We start from the raw sequence: 19,567 nt of genomic DNA on the forward strand, positions 1-19,567 counted from the left end.
AATTCGTATAAAGCAACTAAATCGGCTATTTATTTCATGGTTAACTGATCATGTATGACGAGGTTATAGCTCCAACTGTGCACTCTTCAACTAATATATATGAACAAAATACTGAAGGAATGATATGTAGATAAGACGTACTTTTATTCAATCTTCATAAAAGAGATGATGACACTGGTTCCCAATACCAATCGAGATAGGGAATAATAGTAAGATCATAATAATGACGCAAATGATATTAACGCAGTAGGGCTTTCCAATATGGTGACCGCAATTTAGGTTGTTCGCTCATGATAGGAAACAATAGTCCTCTTTCACTTGTGATGAATTGATATTACGAGGCTGTATACCGGCCGGTCGCATGCGAAGACCCGAGCGCACTCGCGTGTAGTGCATGAAGATACTGAGCGCCGTACAAGTAAACTCTAGATTTGGTATGTATTTTCCCATTAGAATCTAGAGTTTTTTAGATATTGGTTTAATCATGAGCCTTAGTGAGCTAGACATCTGACATCCTACATGTGATTGTATTTTATGGATAAGGGTACTTAAGGAAGGAAGATCACGAAAAATTACGAAATAGTCCAAGCAAGAACACGCTTGATTCTGGAGAGTGGGGAACACCCGGAGATTACATATATGCAGGCCGGGACGGAAGTATAACCAGCAGAAAGGTAGGATGTCTTAACAATATTCTTTGAGACGTTTGGATGGTAGTAGACCGGAATGGATTTCCGAATAGGATAACTTATATAGTTTTCCCATGTCTCTCTTATATCTTATAGACAGATAGTTATTGACACATCAACAGGTACATGCTCTTTTTGAATTACACTGTGGTGGCGTGCACAATATTTACACACAGAAGGGTGTTTTTCTATATAGTTTTGCAATTATTATCGGCACTTATTTTGAGGCACAGTTCGGTAGGCTATATTTCAGCAGCACCAACTTTGAAACATTCAAATCAACCGTAAAGAAATGTCAGTGTACTTTATATGGATATACATTTATGCAAATCATCGGGAGATCTTTTATTGATTAGAATGCATAGCAAATGGTCGTTTCACAAATAATCTCAAAAAGTATAAAATTGTATCACATTTTACGCAGATTTGATGTCCGAACATATATCTTAAAAATGCACATGGGTTGTCACCATAAAGTCACCCTGAAAAACAGGGAAAATGATGTTGCTATGCACAAATGTCAGTGGTTTGGAAGTGCAAATAGTAACAATAATGAAAAGACACATTACAATGGCGTATATTCGCTATGTATTTTAGCCCTGATGAAGTTGCAGGTTCTATTCCCTGAGGCCTCGAAACACGTCTTGGCAAAAGACTAAAAGACCAAATAAAGAACACAAGAACTAAAGAATCTGTGGAAACTTGATACATTACGTACTTATTGTATGATGATATTAGTGTGTGCTAGAGGTCAAAATTCAAATGTTTGCCTCTGTGTCCATAATACGGCACGGCAAAGCCACAGAGTCAAAGTGATTCCCTCACTTGCATGAGGCCATGCTCCGTGCAAATGAGGAAATGTCTTCTGAAGATAGTGCAGGTGCTACATGTGCACCGGCACTATCAGTATTACAGAAGGGGCTGCACATTCATCTGCGGACCCTTCTGTAATAGCATAGTGCCCCGGAGCACAAAAAGCAGGCTCATCTGTCCGTTGTGCCCCCGGGGCAATATCTATAATCTATCTAATAAGGCCCTAGGGGCCGTATAAGTGAGAGGACACACTGTTTTGTTTGTGCCACAGTGCACTTTTAGACAGGTGCACCAGGCACAAACAGGGACTACAATGGATGTACTGCCCCAGGACAGCCACAACTTGTGCTGCCCCCAGTGCAATATGGAACGGTTGTTTCAAAGATGGTCTGTGTTTCACAGTGCAGGAGGCAACACGCAAGCACTTTGAAGAGATGAGAGCGATCCCTTGAAGGTAGGTACAGTGAGTGATTGCACCCACCTGCAGTGGGATGTCTCAGAGGTTCATGAGACGCTTTTACCCCCTTCCAGAGGGTTGCCTTCAGGGGGCGCACTTATAGTGTGCCACCTTTTTTGTGGCGCACTGGCAGTGTGATGCTTAACGCCATGTGTGCCTCTGCGCCCACAATACTGGGTGGGCGAAGAATCAAAGTAATTGCCTCATTTGCGTGGGACCACACCTTCATGCAAATGAGGGAATGCCCTCTGAAGATACCACTCACACTACATGTTTGCCAGCGCTAACACCATTACAGAAGCAACAGCACAAGCGTCTGCGAGCCCTTCTGTAATACCATAGTGCCTGGGGGCACAAAAAGCGGGCGCACACGCTGGTTGCGCCCTCGGGGCAATATCTGTAATACGGCCCCAGGTGCTAATCACAGCAGAATAAAAGTTCTATTATCGGCACTTTTTGAGACCCTTTAGCTTTGTTGTTCCAACCTAGGGTGATTCTTGAAAGGCATGACGAAAATCCCTGCTTCCCATGGGATGGTTGCTAATAAACTTTTCTCCTCTCTACACAGTGCTCAGTTTCATTATAGGCTCTCACCTTATACGCAGACACACATAAATGGAGATTACCGAAGCAGTTCCACAATTTGCTAACTTTTCAACAAAATAGTGCAACGGCCATGTTTGCATAATCATGTAAAAACAGTTCCATGTTGAGTGTGCGCATTGTGTGTGCATATAGTTCGCAGCGCTGCTTGAGCGCTGAGTTCAGCTGCTGTGGGCGGAGGAGGTTTAGAGTACCTGAGAGTGGGCGGGATAGCTGTCCGATCCCAATTGCTGGAGCCATGCTGTGGCTCTCTCCTGCCTCATGGACTACTAATACGGCACGTGCAGCGAGGTGGAAAACGCTATTTCCCCCGAAAGAAAATCGAAAGAAAGACATGAGTGTCATTACTGAGTTACACCCAGGTTTGTGAATCTAGGCAACTTAAAAAAAATGTAAACTTATGATACAAAAACAGGATAGAGATACATTTAGTCTCCAGAGCTCTCAGTGCATGCTGGGTAGTGCTGGGAACACTGGGCAGGACACAGGTAAAAGGCACATGATATGCCCAGATGTGACTGCAGGCCACATCTTGAACTGAGTGGGTACTGAGGGCCAAGGACAACTTAAGAATCTTGGGGGCCCTGGGCCAAATGTATTTTAGAGGCCCCTGTTCGGAACAGCTTTGAATTTATGATCCAATTACAGCTCTTTCATGCCTTCTCTAGCCAGGTCACGGACAGTGCTTAGGCCCAAATTCTAAATGTGTTTCCATCTAATATTCAGGACTATAATGTGTGTCTTCAATAGTGTCATACCACAGCAGCTCAATAATGTAATTGCAAATAATCGCTGTGACACCCCTCCCATTTCTCAAATGAGAGGTCCTGTTTCAATCTAAAAGAAACTTTTGTATGGATGTTGCATGGTCATGAAAAACAAAAACACAACATTTCCCTGTAAAATGTCTGTAATAAATTATCACAGATAACCTGCATTTAAAATACATTAAAGGAAAATGGTATTTAAAACAATCTATGTTTAAGAATCATTCAAAGTCATAAGGACAGGACTATCTGTAGAACCGAGAACCTATCAGAGAACCATCTACAAAGAATTCATGCTCAGCATCTTTTAACGGCTCATCTTGTATGTCTGGACATGGTTTTGTACTAAGTTCTGTTACATCAAGACAGTAATGTTCGGGGTCATCTTTTACTTCTTCATTGTATGGATCTGGTAACAGAGTAGCTGGGTTAAGTACAGTACATCGAACAATGGTTATATTTTCTGCTCCTAAAATGTTCCTTTCATATTTTGTTAATCTGCTTGGGGTAAGATACTGTTTATGAGTGCGCGTCAAAAAAATAACAACTGCATGGGGGACATATACCTTTACAGGGTGTCCCATCACAATTGTCTCACTTTGCTCCAGACTTACACATGTTGCTGCCACAGGTTTTAGGTATCCTGGCAATGCGGATGCTGCAGGATCTAAGGTAGCAGAAAAGTATGCCACTGGGCGTCGCATCAGGCCATGAATCTGAGTTAGAACTGAGAGGGCACAATTATTTGTCTCACAACAAAATAAAGCGAAATCTTTTGAGTAGTCGGGTCTACCTAAAGCAGGGGCTTCACATAAACAATTTTGTAATTTCAGAAAGGATTTCATGCTTTCATCATCCCATTCTATCTGTTCTTTTGCTTGTTTCTTTGTCATCGTATCAAGGGTTTTGCTAGCAAGGAGAATCCCATAATCCACTGCCTGCAATACCCAACTATCCCTAGGAACATTCTTATTTCCTTCTGGGTTTGCGGCACCTTCATTTGTTTTATTATCTTTATTCTTTATGAAGTCACTCTCCTTTCTTCTCATTCTATCTAGTGTCCCAGATATTTCACTTCTTTTTTGCAAAACTGTAGCTTCTCCGAGTACACTTTATGTCAACCTTTTGGCTAAATGGTTTAGCAAGGCTATGGAATCTGTAACACAGTCACTTTTTGTTTTTGAAGCGACCAAAAGATTATCAATATACTGTAAGAGGACAGATTCTTTAGGCATTACTAAAGTCTCAAGACATTTTTTCAAAATCTGATTAAAAATTTAAGGACTCTGTGTACCCTTGAGGGACACGATTCCAAACGTAAACATGATCCTCAAATTTGAACGAAAATAAAAACTGGCTATCTGGATGCAATGGGGTGGAGTTAAAGGCATGGCATAAATCAATCACGGTGAACCACCTCGCATTCCATGGTATTTGGAACAGGATCACTGCAAGGTTGGGCACCACTGGACAACAGGGCACAACAATTTTATTAATCTTTCATAAATCTTGAACTACCCTATATTTGCCGTTTGGTTTCTTAATGCCAATTATAGGTGAGTTACAGGGACTACTCAAGATCTCTTTTAATATGCCTTGTTCGACCATTCTGTTAATTTCTGCTGCAACACCGGCTTTAACTTCAGGCCTCATTTTGTATTGCCGGGTGTCTGGAAAAACCGCACCTTCCTTTACGGTCACTTTTACAGGGTCTACATCTGTCATTAATCCTACTTCTTTTCCAGTAAAATCCACACATCTGGATTTACTGTCAGTTTTACCTCTTCTGGCAAGTCATCCTGGGTTATCATTGAATATAATTCATTTACTATTGCTCCTTGCTTAGCTAGCATGATTTTGTATATTCCGTCTTCATCAGGTTTTTGAATAGCAACACCGTCCGGTGTGCAGAATATAGTGCAATTCATTTTGCACAACAAATCCCTTCCTAATAAATTCACGGGACTGGAGTTGCACACTACAAACTTGTGCATCTCTTTAAAGTTTCCAATGCATACTTTCATTGGCTTTGTAATAGGGGTCCTAATTTGTTTATTAGAAATGCCCACTACTTGGATTGCTTCTCCAGAGAGGGGTAGGTTTGGAATGTCTGCTATTCTCACAGTAGAACCGGTATCGCCAGTGTCCAACAAAAAGGTAATATCATTTCCCTCTACCTTTCCGTCGATATACGGACCTGACTGATCTACCGGTAAGGATGCGCCAAGTACGCAATCCTCATCCCCCCCCCTCTCAGGCACCGTCATTGATCTTCGTCCTCAAAATAGGGATCCTGCAAAAGAAACTGTGATGTTAGGTAATTTTTCTTACCACTTCCTTCTTGAAATCCGGTGTCCGTACTGTACTTGGCTTGACTCACAAATTTTGGCATAGGGGCAGGTGGCAATTGAATCTGCAGGTTTACAACCTGTTGTGGTTGACTCATTATCACCTCATTCTGCGTCTGTGGATTTAAATTTTGATTTGGGCTATTTTTATTTTGTATATTCTTACACTCATTTTTCCAATGCCCCAATTTTCCGCACCCGTGACAAGGGAATTTCTTCTTTGCCTCTTCTCTGCTTAATCGCCCTTTTGGGTTTCCCCCAATATTTTCGCCATTTCCTTGCTCATTTTCTGGTTTCCCTTCCATGTTAGTTCACTGGAGTTCTTGTTGTTCTGCCAAGTTTACTTCAGTCCACATCGCTTTCTCTTCTAAAATTTTCCGTCTATTGTCAATTTCATCTCCATAGTACTTTGCATATTTTAAAATCTCATCTATGGGCTTTGCTTGCCAACACAAATTATGCTGCTTAATAATTTCAGAAATGTCCTTCTTTAATCCAGTGACAAATCGATACACAAAATGTGTCATATCTTTATTCCCAATACTTTCCACCCCACTATACTGTTTGAACACCTGTAGGAGGCGCTCATAATATGCATGGACTGATTCATCTTTTTCCTGAGTTCTATCTATCTTTACCCAATCTGTCTCCTTTGGGGGAATTTTCCCTTTCAAGAAAGTTATGACCTGGTTATATTTTCTCATTACTTCTTCAGACGGGGCTCCAGTTTTCTTGTTTCTTGTGTAGTCATCATTTGGCCAATCATTCGTAATTTTACACTCAGCCCACAAATCAGCCGGTACCACTATGTCAAACAAACCATCCAAATCTTTCAACAGAACTTTCGAAACCTTCACAAACCTTTCGACTTGTCTATACCATTCAACAGGCTTCTCCCTCAGCTTTGGGAAATCATTTGTAAATGACAAAATATCCTGTCTAGTACATGGGACATGTACATAACCTCCCATTGGAACTTCTCTCATTGGGTACAGCCCTTCTGCTTTTTCAGTTTCTTTCATTAAATACTCTGATGTTACTTGAGTGGTCTGTGCTTCTTCCTTTTTCTTTGTCCCCCTTGCTTTCCACCTGTCTAGGTCCCCCCATTTTTGCAATATCGTCATTAATTCCTTAACTTGCAACTTTCTCCCCGACACGTTCATATTTTGAAAATCCTTATCCGAAAATTCTGCTCTATAAGGGTTTTGCAGAACCTTGGATCTTCCCACATCGATTCCCATATCCAATGCCAGATTCATTAATTTCTCATGAAATATTTTTGTATTTTGAGTTATACTTCTGCAAATGAACAGCAATTCTTCCTCATTAAAGGTATTCAACCTTTCCAACCCTACATTTCCCGTGACCATCTCTTCCAAATCTAGTCTTAGTTTAAAAACATCTAGTATTTTTGGTGGTGGATCGGGCTTTTCCATGTCTCTTGTCCATCTGTCTAACTCTTCTGGTGTTATTAGTGTGGCACTCTTTGTTCCGGTGGATGTCTCAAATCTCACTTCTTTTGAACAACCTGGTGTGATTCTTTTGGGTGTGTCATTTATTTGCCCTCTTATTGGAAGGTTCATTAATGAAATTACAGACTCACAATCACTAGCTTGGTCATCGACTAATATTTTTCCTTTTCTAGGTTCCATGATCGGTGTGGTCATGACAAGAGTTTTAGGACAGTTTGATTTATCTCCGTACAACAGGACTTATAGTCACAAGTATAGTTAGAGCTTCAGGATGTGTGTTTAACTGTGTTATCTTCTGTATTAATTCTTCTCTGTTTTTATTTATTGCCTCTCTTTCCTTTTCTTGGAGTACCCTTTCCATTGTTTTCTCATGTACTATTTGTGGCATCAAAGGTGTCTCTAAGAATGGAGCGCTTGGGGTATTTCTGCTTGGCCCTTCCTGATATGGCGGAGGACTTTTCATTAATATTTCTTCTAATAATCTTCTTCGGAGTTCCCTTCACCTGTCGTCATTAAGTGTTTTTTCTTTTCCGTACCCTTACTTCCTTCCTGTTCATCGGCCATTAATACAGGATATAAGCCTTCTGTTAACATGGCTTGTCACCATTGTTTCATCTGTTTGCCTTGGGTTTCACGTGGAAATATTGGGTACAAACTACTCAAATTCCTGTTACACCTTGGTCTATCTCGTTCAAATGCCTCCGTTTCCCATTCTTCTAATGCCTCATACTGAGTCAATCTAGGTCTGGGTTCTAACTCATATGTTCTTGTGCGTAAATTATGTAAAATTCTACCATTAAATGTTCCGTATTCTGGGAAAGCCAAAATTCCATCATCTTTCGTATATTCGATCCAATTCTCTAACCATACACAGGTACGATAACCTCTCTCTACCATCGTGTAAGATGCGGGAGTTTTCAGAGGAGGAATGAGAATTCCTTCTCTAGTTTTAATGGGCTTATCTTTTTTTAAATCATTCTTTATTATCTGCATAAACAAAAATTTTCTTTTCTCACCGTACATTTTCCGTGATCTTCCTCTCAAGTATTGCTGGTAAGCAAACCCTAAATAATTTCTATCTGTGCGACTCCCAGTTAATGTGGGATCCGACATAAACAATCCGTTGTCTATTGTTATTCTTGGGATTTCTATGTTTATAATTTACTCAAATTCGTTTCTCCAATATGAGTACGTTTTTTATTTTTGTATCTAATCAGAATTCAATTTACTCTGTGCGTTTAGCCAATGCTAGTGCAGCTTTAAGTGATATCAGTATCACTCCTTTCTACTGGCCCCTCCTTTACAAAAATTTGCGTAAGTCACACACCCGCTGTCCTACCAATCTCAGCGCGGTTCTTTGTGACGTCAGTGCAGCACCCGCAACTGACCCCTTCTTTACAAGGTAATGCGTAACTTAAATTTCTCAGTATTTTGTACGTATTTTGTATCAGTCAACAACATAAAACATTCACTACTGCGTCAGATTCTCTAAATTTTAAAGAAAAGTCAGGTTCTTTTACTGCGAGTAAAACCTTTCCACTTACTCTTCACACACTACGAGTAAAACCTTTCCACTTACTCTTCACTCAAGCATCAGAGAACCTGCTACTCCTTCAGTATTGCCCTTTCTAGGTGATATAAGACCAAAGCTTCACCAACGAACTCTTTAGCTACCAGTTACTCTCACTTACATACAGAAATATAGGACCATATGTATGAAAGCAATTTTGCAATCGCAAACGCTAAAATTCTGCGAATTTCGGCGTTTGCGATTGAAAATCAGCAGTGTCCAATGTATGACACAAAACACCCCTCGCAAAATAAGGAATAGCAAATTTTGCGATTCCCTATTTTGCGTTTGCATTTAAGGAATCGCAAATGTTGATTCCTTAAATGCAATGTAAGAAGCACAATAAAAGTGCGATTTGGCCGCAAGTAATCGCAAATTACCACCAACTTCAAGTTGGTGGTAATTTGCGATTTCTTAGAAAAATTCACTTTTTTGCATTTTTCAAAGTGCCATGTGACTCACATACATGCCCTTAGATCATGTATGTGTGTCACGTGTGCACACATGCACATTTCAGGGGTGCAACAGGGTGTCCTTTTGACACCCTGGCACCCTTGAATTTGCATTCCCAATTTGCAATTCTCTAATTGCGAATCGCAAATTGAGAATGTCTTCCCATTCATTAATATGGGCCTCTAGGCATGAATGGGGAGGTATTCTTTAATTGCGAATCGCAATTTGCGATTCTCAATTAAGGAATATGAAGGATTCGCAAAATGTTTTGCTAATCCTACATACATAGTGTTTTGCGATTCTCAAATAGCGATTCGCAAAAAATCACTATTTGAGAATCGCCAATGGACATTTTCATACATATGGCCCATGATCCCTAAAACAGTGCTTCTAGTTTTACCTAACTTTCCGCACTTTTCTTGAATCCTGACAAGTAACCTCACTGCAGTATGGCTTCCATTCACCATCCGCTATTCAATATTTCTGTGAACTTCAGACAACATGAATAGTGATGATAGCAACAAGAAGTGTTAATGCATATATCAATAATTTCAATTACAATATTCCCAACCTAACTAACTAGAATCTAACCATGCCTCTGCTACCAAGCACAACTGATGGAGCGCGGGTTACTAGCTCTGGTCACAGGTACACCTAATACTCACCTGGGCCCAAACCACATTCATACGATAAGCTAGTACAATCCCGCTGGCAACAATTTTGTGTAATATCTGTAACTTTATTATTCACCTTTACCAAGTCTTATCAAATCGATAAATATAGTTTCCTTTCCTTAATAAATCAGATTGCTGAGTTAGTTTAAGGTACAATGACATTTACCTCTTTACTCTGAATAACCACAGACTCAAGAAGTTTTGAAAACCTTTATCTAAATTAATTTGTGAGTCAAAATTCAATTACAGTAACCACCTTCATTTCAAGAGGCAAAGTACACAAAAATAATTCATAGCAGAGTTAAATGATCAATGATGACGGTACCTGGAAAGGGAGGAGGAAAAAGAGAAAGTAGGCATAAAGGACAAATTTGCCGATTAAATTTATGGTCTAAGATGAACCCAACTCCGTAATAGGGGGCCAGATAGAATCTCCAAGACAGGTTACAGGTAGAAGATTGGGCAGATTCGGATCTGGAAGGGAAACTTCTTCTAATGTACAACGCCAGCGTTGCACCCCTCTCTGGCACTACTCGTCTCGGGTGTCCCTTTTCCGCAATCCCTCTAGATGAATAGATTATCGATCAGTATGTCGAACTTTCGGACAGAGTTTCTGGCAGCAGCAGGGTCTGAGACAGCGTCTCGGACAATAACTGGAGCAGCATACGTGTTGGGTCAGTGACGAGTCAGAATGATAGATCTGACAAGTCGGACGAGATCTCTAGCTATCTTACCTCAATTATACTATTCTCGATTTGTGTACTACCCCCCCATGTATCAATTCTTATGTTTGCCCTTATTCGGATTGGTCAGAATGAGGAGGTGAGTTCATCACACCATTTAAAATTTAAGGTTTTCTCTATGAGCCATTGTTGTATGTGCACGCCCCTTAATTTTCTTTTCCCATAGCTTTATTCCGACACGAATTTCACATTATTCAGTAAATTAAACATTGTATTCAATATTGTTGCTCTTGCAGGGGTCATCAGTTGAGCTTCCCAGGCTTCTTCATTCAAGGTGGCCTTGGCTAAGTGACACGGGAGCCATCATTGTTTCCGGCCAGTCTCTTATGCGCATGCGCGCAGTTCAAGTGAGGTAGGGATTCCGGTCATCCTCCGAGGCCCAAATAAGAACTAATAATAACATTAGAAAAAGACATGTTAGAACACAGAAACAAATGATTTCACTGTATACCACTTATTTCAACTCTATCCCCATTTACTTATTTAAATCTTTTGCATTAGTGTTTAATAAAACTTAACAAGGTTTAGTTTAGGAGGTGCATTAGCATGTGAGTTCAAAGCGGCCATTTTTAGTGCCATTGCGCAGCTGCAAAAGTTCCCCACCAAAAGCGACAGTCATACTATGTAGATGCAGTAGACACATGCACAATAGAAATCCCGCGTTTTATCGGGCATTTTAGGACATTCATGTTACGGGTTAGTAATGCACATAAAAAAGCTTCCCATAGATAAAAGTGTTCGTGATGTATTGCGGTTTTAGTATTCATGAAACAAATTACATGGTATTTGAGAGGATTGAATCCAAGCAAGTTTCTTTCACGAATCCTTGCTCCATCACCTCCATTATGTTAGACCTCAAGTGTATGCTTAACCTTTTCTGTACTGCATACACACTCAGTGAAACAGCTAAAACTAATCTGCTTGCCGCTAATTTGTGGGACTTTCCACTTCCACGCTCAAGATTGATCTCCGTGGCTTCATCATTAGCACCTGCTCAGTAGTGAAGAAAGCCATGCTTCTCAGGTAGCTTAGTACTGACTCCAGCTTCCATATATTCACTGTTGTACCTGTCAGCCTTAGTATGGCCTTTCCCTCAGAATTTTTGCCTTGTTCCTCCATGTTTTTCTGAATTAGTTTTTGTTGACCGTAGGACTGTGTGCACTCTACCACTGCTAACCAGTGATAAAGCGCATGTGCTCACTCCTTAAAACATGGTAACACTGGCAATATTGCCAATTAGCGTATTTAATTTACTTATAAGTCCTTAGAAAGTGGTACTACATGTACCCAGGACCTGTAAATTAAATGCTACCAGTGGGCCTGCAGCATTAATTCTGCCACCCAGTTAAGTAACCATGCAACCTGTTCCTAACCTTTTATTGTAGATTGTGTGTGCAGTTTAACACTGCTATTTCGCTTGACAAAATCAACCTTTTACTAGGCCTAACCTTTCCTTTTTAATACATGTATGTCACCCCTATGGTAGGCCCTAACCAACCCATGGGCTGGGTGCAATATATTTAAAAAGTACGTTTTGTATTTTTAAGTTTCACATGTCCTGGTAGTGAAAAACTCTTAAATCTATTTATCACAATTGCAAGGCCTACCTCTTCCATGGGATAACATTGGGGTTACCTTATTACATTTGATAGGGATAACATCCAAAGGTAATAACCATTCATGTTTGGTGTCTTTGAAATTATCATGAAAAGTTCTGTTTTATGGTAAAGTCAGATTTTGAATTACACTTTTGGAAAGGCCGCATTTAGAAAGTTGCCATTTTCCTGCATTAGCCATTTAGTGTCTCTAAGTCACATGACTAGGTGTAGTTGGCCATTGGTCATGGTGTATTCCTCCCAGACAGCCACACACAGTAGAGAGCTGAGGTGTGCCTGGATGGTCCATCACTGGCAAGGAGTGGGATGAGCTGAGTATAGCCCACCTTATACTCGAATGGGCTGTGTTCTGCCGGCACGCAAAAGATTGCATACCCCCTGTAGTTAGTCTGGAGCCAGGGCAGGGGAGTCCGGAAACCTGGGAAAATATAAAGGTCTTATCTTTGGAGGTACTGGGTATGGAAGAGATATCTATGTTGGAAACCTCAACAATACTTTCAGGCTGAAACGTAGCCTCAATCATGTCCTCAACAGGGGTATGTGGTGGCTCAGTGGATGGTCCTCTGCCTGTTCCCGTGCCTCTGCAAGTCTGCTAGCCACCTTTTCTTTGGTATGTGTCCTCAAATTGTTCCAGCACTTGCTAATTTCTTCAAAATTGTGCAATGTCACACCAACTGCACTGATCTTAGTCTGGATGTCTTTCCATATTTTCACTTCTAAATTTCTAGAATTCATAGTGAGTTCTTTCTAAAAATCTCATCATAGTGTGCAACACACTTTTCAGTAAGCACCTCAAGTTATTTTTCTCTGAATTTCAGCTTCCTATTGCACCCTCCTGCATCCTTATCATTGTCATCTGTGGAAATGGTGACACATTTTGTACAAAAAACCCTCCAAACAAGGTTACAGTTGCTCTTCTGACACAGGCTGCCTTCCTCTGTGAACCTTGGTTCTGGAAACAGCATGGGGAGATTCACTTCCACATGCTGCTCCAGAAAGCAACATTCGCAAAAAATGCAATTATGAAATTATGATTAACTATTTAAAGAACCGCACTTTGTTACTCGCAAATTTGTGAATGTTAATCCTGATGAATCGCAAAATCAAAAACTCTGACTATAATACATTCGGAATTACGATTTCCAAATAGCGATTTGGTAAAAATCACAATTTGAAAATTGCAATTACTAATCATGAAACATATAGCCCTTATGATCTGCTTCTGATGCCAATGTTCCTACATATTTTTATATCTAGATCTAACTGAATCTTTTAATAAAGTTGACTATGTCAATCTTATCACCAGGTTAGCTGAGCTGGCGTTGTGATGGCTCAAAGAATTTCTTTTGAATAAGTCCTTCGAAGATTTGCTCCCTTTGTATCTACTGCCAGACCTTGGTCCCTATGGCGTTCCACAGGGTTCAATTCTCTCGCCATCATTGTTTAATCTGTACATGATTCCACTGTCTCGCCTTATCAAATATTTCAGGCTAACATAATTTTTTTATGTAGACGATACTCAAGTCATCACATGATTCGAGGACGACTCTAGCCAGGTATGGACAACCTATGAAAATGTTTAAATGACATACATAGTCGTGATGTTTAATAGGGCCTGCACACAAAAGCTTCCATTTTGCATGTTCATGTTTAAACTTGACATTTTTTAGACAAGTGACATTTTGCCTGCTTGCCTGTACATGATAACGTACTCAAAGTGTTCTGCTTGCAAGGACATTTCTTTGCAAGGATTTTATCACAACCCTGTACATTATGTTTGAGGATAAAGTACATTAAGCACGCTGCCCTTGTTTCTTGTTGTCCATTTGGAGACAGCTGTGAGTCGGAAATACAAACAATGAATATCTGAGGACCTTAGGCAAGTAAGAACGGGGCCACTTTTGATTATATGACAATTTGTTCAGGAGAGGAGCACTTACATGGATTATCCTGGACGTTCCCCCGTGAATGATTTCCAGCCCTGCTGACTTCTGTCACCATCCCACACCAGGCTGACTTTCTGATACATCACTCATACAGGTAAATGGGGAGCTAAGCTACTCCAAGAGATCTGGCAGAATGTGCACCATATTATGCGCTCTGGCATTGCTAGGGTAAGGTATGGTTATCAGCATGATATATATTAATATATTCATGTAATCACTGCAACATAATATGGTTGAACTATTCATATTTTTCATTATTCCTGTAATGCTGGTAACAATGCTTTTGTTTCCTTCAGCTAATAATTGTAGCTCATGTTTTTTTTAACTCAAGAATCCAATTGCTTCAACCAATATTTTAGATGTTTATTTGTGTATTTATTGTGTCTTCATTTGGGAATGCCTGAGATAATAATGAAAGGATTGATCTGTTTCCATGATTTCCCTGGGAGGGGGACTAGAGGGGTCCTGTTCTGTGGTTGCAGATACCATCGGGTACCCTGTCAGGTTTGGGGGTCCAGGTGGTACTGTTAACTAGCCAAGAATTCGACTAACATATTCTGACAGTATGGGTCTTCTGTGACATTTGTCAACAAATAAAACCATCTACGGTTTCACATCCACCACACACACAGCTATATATATCAAATCGGTCATTTGGCTGTGTATATCTTGATCACTGTGGTCCATTTACTTCAGAAACTGCATATAAATATATTTTTGTTGCAGTTGATACGTGCACTAGATTGCTATGGGTTTAGCCACAATGCAGTGCCGACGCTCGAAATGTCATTAGAGCTTTGCGCATCTTTGTGGGGACGTTTGCCTGTGGGACCTTCTATTCTGACCAAGGTTCAGCATTTGCCTCTAAGGCGTACAAGGACGCGATGACGTCTTTGGGGGTGCTGGTGCAGTTTTCGTCTCATTACAAACCTGATGGCAATTCTATAGTGGAGCGAATAAACCGTGACTTAAAGCAACCTTTGACAGCTAGAGTCTTAGGTACTGGCAGGAACTGGCTGGCCCATTTGTATGGAGTTCAACGTGTACTTAATAATCTCCAGAGAAGATCTCTGGGTGAGCGAACCCCATACGAAATGCTCTTTGGCATTAAAATGTTTGTGCCAGACCTTGATGGTCTAGACGTTGTCGGCTGACGCCATCTTTGACGTAGATAATCATTTTACTATGTTACAGGACCTACAAAAGACCTGTGACAGCTTTGCTACAGAACAGTTACCTACTTCCAATGATACAGCACTGCTTATTCCAGTCTCCGGCTGACTCCCTAAGATTGGAGATCCGGTACGAAAAAAGTTGGATAACAAAAAGTAATTTTGTCCCTCTTATCGTGCGCCTGTCCCAGTTCTTGGATTGAAGGTGACTCGTACAGTGATACTACTACCTTTGCCTGAATGCAAAGAAAACAGATATATTTCAATTGACAATGTAAAACTACACCATCTTGCCGATTCTGAATAGTGTGACTCCCAGTGATACGAGTAACGCTATCTCCCTGAATCCGGTGTTTTCTGCATCTTCAACTCATGCCTGTGTCATTGAAGGTGAGATGGAGACTTCTGTTGACTTTCTGCCTGTTGTACCCTCCTCCTCCTCCAACCCTGACATCGAGTATGCTTATCCTGTGAATGAGTGCCATATTGAAGTCCCGGACAGCCCTTTACATCATCCAGCAGATGCTGCACTGCCTCCGTTAATGAACGTGGGAGCAAGCGGTTATTTTGGGGACCGTACAAGCTTCTCTTATCACTCTCTTCGGCATCAACTATACCAATTCCACCAACGCAAACAAGTATTTTCATTTCCTGGTGCAAAAAGACTTACCTGGTAAGCAGGGTAAGCCAGCAGATCACTGTGGCTCATATAGACCGATCTTACTGCTCAATGTAGAGACGAAGGTGTTGGCAAAAGTCTTGGCGAATAGATTGGTGTCAGTCATTACCTCACTGGTCCACCCAGACCAATCTGGCTTTATGCCAGGTAGAAATACGGCCCTTAATATACGGCGTTTACATAATGTGATGACTCGAAGGACGTATATCGAAGAGGATGCGGCGGTGCTGTCACTCGACGCCTCCATGGCATTCGATTCCATTGAATGGTCATATCTATTCGAGGTCCTAGGAAAAGTGGGAATGGGCCCTAAATTTATAGCCTGGTTAAGCTTTTATATACTGGTGTGCTGGGACAGGTGAGGGTTAATGGTTTTACATCTAGGACGTTCGAGCTACGAAGAGGTACTAGGCAGGAGTGCCCGCTCTCCCCTGTGATTTTCTCTCTCATGCTAGAGCCTCTCGCGGCCTCGGTGCGTAGAGACGTGATGGTGCGAGGGTTGCGCTGTTGCGCTGGGCAGATGACGTGGAAGATCGAATATCCCTCTATGCGAACGATATATTGCTATACCTGACATCCCCGTATAAATCGATTAGGGTGGTGTTGGATATATTCCCGAGTTTTGGTAAATATTCGGGGTATGCGATAAATTGGCACAAGTCCGTATTGTTTATGTTGAGAGGCACAGTTCCCCGCCTTCCGGCAGGCTGCACTATAGCGGTCGCGACAGAGGGGTTCCGTTATCTGGGGATCTTTGTCACCTCAGATCCGGCTTGTTTCTACAGCTCCAATTTGGCCCCCCCTTTGGCCCGACTACGAGCGGAGGTAAAACATTGGAGGTATCTGCCCTTAACACTGGCGGGGAGGGCAGCACTTTTTAAAATGCCAGCCCTTCCTCCTTTTCTTTATATATTACACAATTGTCCCCACAGGGTCCCAGACTCATATTTTAGAGTGGTTGAAGGGGAGATTCGCACGCTGCTCTGGGAAGGCAGGGCCCCTAGAATAGCACTGCAGAAATTGACAAAAGGCTGGTACGATGGGGGCATAGCACTTCCTTACCTAGAACGTTATTACTGGTCGGCGCAACTGGTGACCGTCAGTCACTGGACGTATCACCCCCCAGATGACCCATCATATGCCCTGGACCGGTACCAAACCGACAGCACCGGATATTTGGGGCCCCTATACACTACTGACAGGAAAAATAGGGGGAGGTTCTTTGGACCCACCCAACACACTTTGAAAATCTGGCGTGTGGTTATCGCCCGGCTGGGATGGAAGGGCGTTCTCTCGCAGGCTACACCATTGTGGTTCACCCAGAAACTGGGAATGCTGTGCTATCAGCCCGGGTTTGATAAATGGGACCTCATTGGGATATCAGCAGTGAGGGATCTGGTGAAAAAGGGAGCAATGCTCACCTTTGGTGAGCTCCAGAAACAATATTATCTGGCGCAGGGAGAAGTGTATAGGTATTTACAGATCAGGCATGCGCTAAAGGCGGCGTTTCCATCTCTTAAAGATATACCAGAGTCATCACCTCTGGAAGACCGCTTGCTAGACGGGCCCCTCACTTCAAAGGCAATATCTCTCACGTACAAGAAATTGAGTAATAACCTGCCAGACACCTTCCCGAAGCTCAGGGAGCGGTGGCAGGATGACATCGGTCCTTTAGATGACGAGGACTGGCAGACTGCACTCATGTCCCCTCGAGAAGCGGCTATTATGTTATGTTATGGTGATTTGTAAAGCGCGCGATTACCAAGTAGGTGTCCAGGCGCTGTCCACTACTCCTAGATCCCGAAAGCCGAGATTAATTGCCGAACAACCAGGTTTTTAAAGCTTTCCTGAAGTGCAATAGGTTCTCCATGCGTCTCAGGTGGAGCGCCAGTTTGTTCCAGAGCCTGGCTGCCCCGTAGGAAAAGCTGCATCCTCCCCAGCGGGCTTTTTTTATAACAGGGACCGTGATGAAACTGGCTTCAGATGAGCGAAGACGCCGGGATGGAACATACCTTATGAATCGTTTAGTAAGGTATTCAGAGCCTTCTCCATTCAAGGCCTTGAACACCAGGCACAGAGACTTAAACTGGACTCTGCTTTTAATTGGGAGCCAGTGTAGGTCACGGATGGCCTTAGATATGGGAGAGAATTTTGGGATGTTAGTTAGTAGTCTGGCAGCCGCGTTCTGCAATAGTTGTAATCTGTGCAGCAAGTTTTCCTGAATATTCAGATACAGACTATTGCAGTAATCGAGCCTGGAAATTACCAGGGCTGTTACCACCATTTGTCGGCTTTCATAAGGTAGCAGGAACAGAATCTTTTTCAACATTCTCAGGATAAAGCCTGTTTTAGAGGCTACTGCCTTAACCTGTAGTGCCATAGTGAGTTTGTCGTCCATCACCATCCCGAGATTTTTTACTTTCTTAACCGGGCAGGGAAGGGCCCCCAGTTCCTGTGGCCACCATAACGGGGTCCAGAAGCTAGGGTTGTTCCCAAACAACATGACCTCGGTCTTGTTTGAGTTTAGCATGAGGCAGTTACTAGCCATCCAGCGGGCCACCTCCGACATACAGGTCTGGAAATTATGGTCCAACTCCAATTCACATCCGGGGAGTAGAGACACGACGATTTGCGTGTCGTCCGCATACGATGTGACACTAAAACCGTGGTCTCTGATGATGGGAGCAAGGGAGGACACGTAGATGTTAAACAACGTGGGACTTAGTGAGGACCCTTGCGGGACCCCACAAGGTAGAGAAAAAGGCCGACAAGAGAAATTACCTAAGGCTACTGTTCGACTCCGCTCAGAGAGAAAGGAGTTCAGTAGTTCCCATGCTTTTTTCTGAATTCCCCCTTTCCTCAAACGGTCCATCAACAAGCCGTGGTGGACCGTGTCAAATGCGGCCGATAGATCCAAAAGGATCAATGCCGCTCTACCTCCCTGATCCACCGCTGACCTAATCTGTTCTGTGGCCGTGATCAGCGCGGATTCGGTGCAATGACCCTCCCTGAATCCGTGCTGGGAAGCATCCAGCACAGAGGTTTTCTTCACAAAGGCTGTGAGTTGTTGGTTCATTGCCTTCTCCACTAGTCTGGCAGGAAGGGGGAGACGGGAAATAGGTCGGAAATTGTTTGGATCAGCCGGATCCAGGCTGGGTTTTTTCAGCAGAGGGAGAATAGAGGCCTCCTTCCAAACTTTTGGAAAAGTTCCTCCTTCAAACATGCCATTAAAAATAGGAGTAAGGTGTTTGGCTATAGGCACAGGAGCCAATTTAATGATTCTCAGTGGGCAAGGGTCCAGAGGGGATCCCGAGTTGGCTTTAGCGAGAAGGTCCAGAGTGTCTTGTAAAGTAAGAGGACTAAACGCTTCCAGGATGCCCGGCGACATGGCCCCCTCATTGGCCACCTGCTCGGACTCCTGCTCAATCCCAATTGAGTCGCTAAGACTGGTAAAAATGTTATTTACTTTGGTTGAAAAAAACGAAGCAATTTTTTCACAAAGCTCTGTGCTAGACGGGACAGGGGCCGATATGACTGTGGTTATCTTAGTAATGGTGGAAAAAAA

The 19,567-nt window shown here is 42.3% G+C and overlaps 1 protein-coding gene across 2 annotated transcripts in view; it reads left to right on the plus strand.

The window, feature by feature from the left end:
• Positions 1–334: 334 nt before the first annotated feature.
• The window catches only part of LOC146816580 (uncharacterized), a 51,264-nt gene continuing 32,031 nt past the window's right edge, over positions 335–19,567 (plus strand). Inside the window, exons 1-3 of one of the 2 annotated variants that reach the window (XM_085609135.1) lie at positions 335–434; positions 544–674; positions 13,718–13,761. In XM_085609135.1, the coding sequence (XP_085465261.1) occupies positions 395–434; positions 544–674; positions 13,718–13,761 (215 nt within the window). In that variant the 5' untranslated portion in view covers positions 335–394. The remainder of the gene's footprint in view (positions 435–543; positions 675–13,717; positions 13,762–19,567) is intronic. The other variant, XM_085609133.1, reaches the window with a different exon arrangement.

Source organism: Triturus cristatus, chromosome 6, assembly GCF_964204655.1.
Source record: "Triturus cristatus chromosome 6, aTriCri1.1, whole genome shotgun sequence".
In the NCBI taxonomy this organism is placed as follows: domain Eukaryota; kingdom Metazoa; phylum Chordata; class Amphibia; order Caudata; family Salamandridae; genus Triturus; species Triturus cristatus.